Genomic DNA, 9,022 nt, shown 5'->3' with positions numbered 1-9,022 from the left:
AAAAACCTGGAAATAGAACTGCCTTATGATCCAGCAATCCCACTGCTGGGCATACACACTGAGGAAACCAGAAGGGAAAGAGACACGTGTACCCCAATGTTCATTGCAGCACTGTTTATAATAGCCAGGACATGGAAGCAACCTAGATGTCCATCAGCAGATGAACGGATAAGAAAGCTATGGTACATATACACAATGGAGTATTACTCAGCCATTAAAAAGAAAACATTCGAATCAGTTCTAAGGAGGTGGATGAAACTGGAGCCTATTATACAGAGTGAAGCAAGCCAGAAGGAAAAACACCAATACAGTATACTAATGCATATATATGGAATTTAGAAAGATGGTAACAATAACCCTGTGTACAAGACAGCAAAAGAGACACTGATGTATAGAACAGTCTTATGGACTCTATGGGAGAGGGAGAGGGTGGGAAGATTTGGGAGAATGGCATTGAAACATGTAAAATATCATGTATGAAATGAGATGCCAGTCCAGGTTCGATGCACGATACTGGATGCTTGGGGCTAGTGCACTGGGACGACCCAGAGGGATGGTACGGGGAGGGAGGAGGGTTCAGGATGGGGAACACATGTATACCTGTGGCGGATTCATTTTGATATTTGGCAAAACTAATACAATTATGTAAAGTTTAAAAATTAAATAAATTGAAAAAAAATCACAATAAATCAAGAAATTCCAAGTAAGTTTCTGAAGTTCTGTCATTTTCTCTTTACACAGACGCCCTTTACAAGATGCTCAGTCAGATTCCAATTAATTGGAATGTGGTATTTTTGTTTAATTGGCATTTTCTAGATAATCTGTGCAGTACACAAATAAATGAACATTTCACTGTTTCAGTCTTTCCTTTGAAAGCATGTTTTCCTTGTATTTTTTGTCTGCATTTATGAGTGAAGTTATAATAAAATGCAAAGTAATAGATATTTGATTATTTAGAATCTTTCAGTGATACATGCATAGTGAGCAACATAGGTATAAATGGAAATAATAAATTGTAAAGGGAAATATGGCTAAATGTGAAGTGGCTCAAGGTATGCACTTATTCTGTGCATTTTTTTCAGCCACTTTAATAAGCTTTGTCCTTATCATCTGCCCCATTTTCTACAGAAGTCTAGAAATACCTAGAAGTCAAACCCTGGCTGGTTTGAGTCTTTAGATATGTTTCATTTTCCATATTGAGTGCTTTTTGTTAATTCCAGACTATAAAATGCAAAATATGTGATATGAAAATCCAGACTGTTTAGTTTTCACTTTACTAGGAGTAGGTTCACAAAAACAGAGAACTCTTCTATATTATTTTAATGCTAAATCCTCCATGTCTATAACAACGTGTAGGACACACTTATGAATTTGAGTTTCCATCTCATGCATAAGAAATACAAAATGAATAAAATAAATCTGAATAATTGAGTGCTTAAGTACTAAACACTCATTCCCTATTATCATGTGACTCTGTGAAATAATTAGTGAAAATGTATTTATGAGTTAGATATAAGTGAACAAAAATAAGTCTTTCTCTCCTGAATGTGCTAAATTTGCATTCTAGAAGAAATACAATGAACAAGAAATGGAATCTTCTCTCTACTTGCTTACAGTGTACCAAAGGAAAGGATATGCATATAAATAAAGTTTTGAGTAGACAATACAAATTTCAGTCAAAATGCATTACATATTCTAGATGACACCAATTTAAAAGCACTTGAACCACAGGTTTGAGACTGAATTAGTTGAATATAAGAACCTTAATGATGAGATCTTTTTTTGTTAAGATTACACAGCATATTTTCTCACTATTTTCATTCTAAAGGTGGTATAAAGTTTTTCTCACACTTGGTAAAGAAATAATGTGTGTCTTGATTTTCAAGAGTTTAACCTGAAGATTCAAGAACAGGGCATGGAAACAAAAGACAGAGAGTTGGAAGTATGAACCAAGTGGTTGCAAATCCTTAGATCATCAAAATAAAAACTGATCTGGAATACATGGATTGAAGGAAAAATCAAAGCCCTAAAACTCAAATTTAAATTCTGATACAACTTTCTTTCTTAGAAGAAATAGCCATTAGAGAGGCAAGATAAATATGACCCATTTCAAATACAGTGTCTGAATCTGTTCTTTAAATTTTAAAAGTGTTGGATAACTACATTTGTTTGGCAGATAATACATACTTTGGCAGCCTCATACTCTGGCCACTTGATGCAAAGAGTCTACTCATTGGAAAAGACCCTGATTCTGGAAAGATTGAGGGCAGGAGGAGAAGAGGGTGACATAGGATGAGATGGTTGAATGGCATCAATGACTCAGTGGACATGAGTTTGAGCAAACTCCAGGAGATAGTGAAAAACAGGGAAGCCTGGTGTACTGTAGTCCATGGGGTCACACAGAGTTGGACACAACTTAGTGACTGAACAACAGTGAACAACAACGTAGCAGATAAGGCAAGATGAAGGTTTTTCAAGAACTTTGATTCTTAACTTTTTTAAAAGAGTGTTAAAACCACTAAGCATATAATGAAATTATAGACCCACTCTCTCCTCAGGGGAAAAATAATGATTTACAATTTTGTGCATTTTTTGGAAGGTCATAGACCTCTGAGATCTAGAACCTATTCTAGAATAACGTTCTTAATAACACTGAAACTAGTTTTTAATCATCATTTCACAGTTGCATAAAATTTTAATTGTTCTAAATTCATACCTATACAAACTGGTGGGCTGGGCTGCCAGAAGTATCGATTTTCTACCTGAATGCAGGTTATTCTTTCCTCTCCTTGAAGTTCATATCCTGGGTCACACTGAAAAACCACAGTGTCTCCAGGTTCTCGTCCATCTCCATTTCGAGTTCCGTTCATGGGAACCCCTGGGTCACGACACGCAGTGGCAACAGAACCTATGAACAAATAGAAACAAACTTTTAGTTTTGATGCCAACCAAAATCACTTTCAAAGTTCCAGACCTCATCTTTGAGATGCTTCTACATCTTTAAAAAAATAACTTAAAAATGCCTGGGTCATAATTCCCTGTGCTATACAAATATATCCTTGTTGCTTTTTAAATGAGGTACAATTCCCTGATGGCTCAGCATTTAAAGAATCCGACTGCAATGCTAGAGATGTGAGTTCAATCCTTGGGTCAGTAAGATCCTTTGGAAGAGCAAATGGCTACCTACTCCACTATTCTTGCCTGGAAAATCCATTGGGCAGAAGAGCCTGGTAGGCTACAGTCCATAGGGTCACAAAGAATTGGACATGACTGAGCACACACACATATTGCATATATAATATATAAAAATTATCTATGCTCTACATCTGAAATTAACATAACATTGTAAATCAACAATACCTCAATTTGATATTTGAAAAAATATTGCTAATTTTTAAATACCTGCACAATAAATACTTTTAAATTGCTTTTTCATAAATAATTCATTTGTTAACTTGCTTCATGCAGTAACATGACATTTTAGTAGCTAAATAATAAATCTACTCAAAATTCATTATTTTGATGCCCCGTGAGAGACATTGTGAAGAGGATGAAAAGACAGCTGCAAACTAGAAGAATATATTTGCTTGGCCTATATACCACAAAGTACTAGTATGTAGAATATATGAAGAACTCTTAGAACTGGGGGAAAAAAAAAAGAAGAAAAAATCCAACTACAAAATTGGCAAAAAACATTTCAATAAAGGGGATACCTGATGGCACATGAAAAGATGTTCAGCATCATTAACCATTAAAGAAATGCAAATTAAAACCACAATGAGATACCTATCGAGTTAGCTAAAATAAAATATATATATATACATATATATGATAACACCAAATGCTGGGAAGATTCTTACAAAAAAAAAAAAGAAAATGAATTACACATACACTTTTGGTAGAAATGTAAAATGGTACAGTCACTCTGGAAAGATGAAACTTTCTTGAAAAAATAAATATATGCTTACCATGACCCAGTAACTGTACACTTGCATATTTATCCCAGTGAAACGACAACTTGTGTTCACGTAAAAATTTGAACATGGATGTTCATAGGAGTTTTCTTTGTCAGAACTAAGGACTAAGAACAAACCTAATGTCCTTCAATAGGTGAATCATTAAAATAAGTTTATACCATGGAATATTGTTCAGCAATAAAAAAGGAATGCTGATCATAGGCTATCTTAGGTGTATCTGAAAGCAATTATGATGAGTAAAAAAATACAATAGCCTCTACTTAGGGAACATTCTTGAAGTGACAGAATTACAAAGTAGGAAAACAGATTACTAGCTACCAAACATTGTAGGGGGAGGAGATGGAAGGAGATCACTATGACTATAAAAAACTCAAAAGAGGTATCTTTGTGATGGAAATGCATTGTGGTTTGCCTCTGGTGGTGGTCATCAAATCTACGTCAGATCAGATCAGATCAGTCGCTCGTCGTGTCCGACTCTTTGCGACCCCATGAATCAGAGCACGCCAGGCCTCCCTGTCCATCACCATCTCATGGAGTTCACTGAGACTCACGTCCATCAAGTCAGTGATGCCATCCAGCCATCTCATCCTCTGTCGTCCCCTTCTCCTCTTGCCCTCAATCCTCCCAGCATCAGAGTCTTTTCCAATGAGTCAACTCTTCACATGAGGTGGCCAAAGTACTGGAGTTTCAGCTTTAGCATCATTCCTTCCAAAGAATACCCAGGGCTGATCTCCTTCAGAATGGACTGGTTGGATCTCCTTGCAGTCCAAGGGACTCTCAAGAGTCTTCTCCAACACCACAGTTCAAAAGCATCAATTTTTCGGTGCCTTCTTCACAGTCTAACTCTCACATACATACATGACCACAGGAAAAACCATAGCCTTGACTAGATGAAACTTTGTTAGCAAAATAATGTCTTTGATTTTGAATATGCTATCTAGGTTGGTCATAACTTTCCTTCCAAGGAGTAAGCATCTTTTAATTTCATGGCTGCAGTCACCATCTGCACTGATTTTGGAGCCCAGAAAAATAAAGTCTGACACTGTTTCCACTGTTTTCCCACCTATTTCCCATGAAATGATGGGACCGGATGCCATGATCTTCGTTCTCTGAATGTTGAGCTTTAAGCCAACTTTTTCACTCTCCACTTTCACTTTCATCAAGAGGCTTTTTAGTTCCTCTTCACTTTCTGCCATAAGGGTGGTGTCATCTGCATATCTGAGGTTATTGATAGAAGTATATAAACAAAATAATCATATACCCACAAAGGAGCATAAGTAAAATTAATGAAATCTGAATAAGGTTTGTGGATTGTATCAATGTCAATTTTATGGTTGTGATATTGTGCTATGGTTATACAAGAAAATGCCATTGGAGGGAGTTGGGTAAAGGATATACAGGATCTCTATTATTTCTGACAACTGTATAGAAATCTAAAATTATCTAAATTTTAGTTTAAAAAATCATTAGAGGAGAGTGGTATGGTACTACAGGAAAACAACTGTTCTTCTATTAATATATATAATATATGGCAGATTTAATAATATAATTAACTACATCATACAGGTTAATGGAATAGGAACAGCTTAATTATTTTGAATTACTACAAAGCAGATTTACTCTAAAGCATATGATAATTAAGTATCAAGACAAAGAAAGTATTAACTTTTTCATTTAAGCTGTTATTAAACCATTTTCATAAATGTAGGCTTCAGTATTTGTATACATTATTTTTTAAATTGCATATTAAAGTACACAAATTGCTGGATTACAGACACATAACTAGTATTTATTCATTTATTCACTAACTTAATATATTCCAGGCATTGTGTTGGCTGCTAGGAATACAACGGGGAAATAAGCAGACACAAAACTGAAGAGACTTTGAATTGTTCACACTGTGTAGTGGTGGCACCTATGAAGAAATTCTGTTGCATACATCCCTAGTAGGTTAATAACCAGGTACACAGGTAGGTAGGTATCTATAGATAGATACATACATACATAGATACATAGTTTCATCAATATACCAATCAGTCTGTTTTAATACACCAGGCATTCTTTTTGTAGCTCATTTGTTTAATACACATACATACACAACAAAGGAACCAGAGGATCTCACACAAATATTGTAAGGTTTCGACTCTCCAAGTCATTTGGGAATCAAGAGGACTATATCAATTTAAAAAATAACACTCTAATCCTGTGGTATGCATAAAAGCTGAAATTACAAAAAATGATTCATATATATATATACACTCACACACACACATAATCACACACACATATATGTATATGCTGCTGCTAAGTCATTTCAGTCGTGTCCGACTCTGTGCGACCCCAGAGATAGCAGCCCACCAGGCTCCCCCATCCCTGGGATTCTCCAGGCAAGAACACTGGAGTGGGTTGCCATTTCCTTCTCCAATGCATGAAAGTGAAAAGTGAAAGTGAAGTTGCTCAGTCCTGCCCGACTCTTAGCAACCCCATGGACTGCAGCCTACCAGGCTCCGTCCATGGTATTTTCCAGGCAAGAGTACTGGAGTGGGGTGCCATTGCCTTCTCCAATATGTATATGCACACACATATATAACATACACAAAATGAATAGAACAAATTGTTTTATATATCTTCTTGGAAAGAGTGAAAGAAAGTTATTTTTACAGTGTTACTTTTTAAAAAGGTTACAAATTGTAGACTACAAATGTCATTTTACCTATCACTTAAATTAAAACCATGTATCATTATATACATCATCAGCAATCTTACAGTTGCTTCATTGTACTGATAAACTAGCATTTCTGAGCAATAGCCAAGGTCAAGGACTTAACATGTATAATTCATTTCATTCTACTAACAACCCTATCAGTCAAGTGCCATTACTGTTCTTAAATATTTTAGAGGTGAAAAAACTAAAGTTTAGGAAGATTAAGTAACATTTTCAATATTACAGAAATCAGAGTGCAGAACCAAGGTTTACACCCCAGTTAGTCTGATTTCAGAAGTCAAAGTTTTAAATGATACAGGAGAATGTCCTCTTCTACCTGTTAACTGTTCTTGAGGTACAATTTCTTTCTCAGTTAAATATAATAAAACTCATTAAGAAATTATTAAAAATACAGAGTATATCCATAAACAGAAATGCTATAGTGTGCATAAACATGTCTATTTTAAAATATTCAAATGATTTTTTGAGTTATTTTTAGCTGATAATAGAATAAAAATCAAACTCATATGGGAGAATATGGAGGGAAGGGGGGCAGGGGCATGGTTCCAATTGCCAAGTGGATTTGTTCTCTAATACCTATCAGTGGTCCTTAGCAGAACATCCATCAGGGATTACAGGGTCTGGCAACTACAATCTTTTAATATTGATAGACACTTTTTTGGTAAATTTTTGTGATAAACTCAGTTATTAAGTTTTTCTTGAATTGCTCTGGGATGGTTTCCACTAACACTAAAACTGATCTATCAAATGGCTTTACAATATAAAAGTGGATTGGGATGTTCTACATATAAGATTTACACTAAGCAAGTTTTTATTGGAAAGGAGTGATATAAATGTAAAATGTGCTACAGCTTTCAAACTGAAAAGCAGAATGATATAAAAGATAATGAAAACAGTTAATTTTGTTGTTGTTTTTGTCATTATTGTTGAGGCTTCCTATGTGCTGGACTCTTGCATCTGCAAAAAACTTGAAGCTTAGTATGAGCATTCTCAAAAGTAAAAATGTACATACAGCAATGTTACACAAATATTGAATGCAGTTAGTATAACTGTGGCTTACCAGTATTTGAGAGAAAAAAGATGTTTGGGCCCTATCATCAGAGTTACTATACTTAAAGATTTAAATTGGAACCTAGTAACTAAAATCAGAAGGCTTCAATATGACAGCTGCTGCTGCTGCTAAGTTGCTTCAGTCGTGTCCGACTCTGTGCGACCCCATAGACACCAGCCCACCAGGTTCCCCCGTCCCTGGGATTCTCCAGGCAAGAACACTCGAGTGGGTTGCAATTACCTTCTCCAATGCAAGAAAGTGAAAAGTGAAAGTGAAGTCGCTCAGTCGTGTCCGACTCTAGCGACCCCATGGACTGCAGCCTACCAGGCTCCTCTGTCCACGGGATTTTCCAGGCAAGAGTACTGGAGTGGGTTGCCATTGCCTTCTCCGCATATGACAGCTAAAAATGTAAAAATATTCATTTGCCTTTGGGGCTGGTTGACTTGAAGGAAGAGATGTGGTAAAAGTGTACTATGTCTTTTCTCTTAATTAATAAATAAATTAGGAATAAGATTTTAAAACAGTATAGAGAATGATAGGGTTTAGTAAAAGACCAAATATTTTTCTTCTTGGAATTACTTCAATTCTAAAGGCAATTAGCTAAATATACACCGAAACAATTACTTGCTGTGAATGCTATTGTCTTATTTTCTTTACTTATTCAAAGTTTAATCTCTATACTGGTTATTCACTGTGTTTGTGGGTAGGCAAAAAAACATTTATTTTGGCATCAATCATTTTTGTTTTATGTATTAAAACAAAAGCTATAGACATTAAAGAAAATAAATAACCATTTAAAACGCCATGGACTGAAATAATCTCACAAAATTAGCATGATTTAAAAGCAATTATATTAGAAAATAGTAAGTATTAGGCACATGTGTAAAAATAGGTTAAGAATCTTCATTTGACATTTATTGTTTAATTTTATGGAACATAAATTCTCATGATAAATAATTCTCATTTGCTTTTATTTTTGCTGTTTTATATATATATATATATATACATAAACACAGGGTGTTTTTTGCTACAAAGTATTTTAACTTATCAACTATTTTATATATATAAAATCTAAAAAGCTATGCATTAGAAATAATATATTTGCCACCAAATTATTAACATAGATAATTTATATTTATTTTATTAATTTCTTCAGTTAAAATTACTTCAAATTTTGATTGCTGAAATGAATATCTGCATTTTTTCTATTAGGTTTAAGTATGACATTCTTGATTTTTCTTAACAAAAATATGTAAGGTAAGCACAAAT

General features: G+C 34.7%; 1 protein-coding gene across 1 annotated transcript in view; it reads right to left on the bottom strand.

Moving 5' to 3' along the window:
* Positions 1 to 9,022, bottom strand: part of CSMD3 (CUB and Sushi multiple domains 3) — a 1,491,512-nt gene that overhangs the window by 355,769 nt on the left and 1,126,721 nt on the right. Inside the window, exon 28 of the mRNA XM_010863441.1 lies at positions 2,717 to 2,908. Within this exon, the coding sequence (XP_010861743.1) occupies positions 2,717 to 2,908 (192 nt within the window). The remainder of the gene's footprint in view (positions 1 to 2,716; positions 2,909 to 9,022) is intronic.

The sequence above is a fragment of the Bison bison genome, unplaced genomic scaffold (genome assembly GCF_000754665.1).
Source record: "Bison bison bison isolate TAMUID 2011002044 unplaced genomic scaffold, Bison_UMD1.0 scf7180017864491, whole genome shotgun sequence".
Taxonomy (NCBI): Eukaryota; Metazoa; Chordata; class Mammalia; order Artiodactyla; family Bovidae; genus Bison; species Bison bison.
This window is presented reverse-complemented; position numbering and strand designations above follow the sequence as displayed.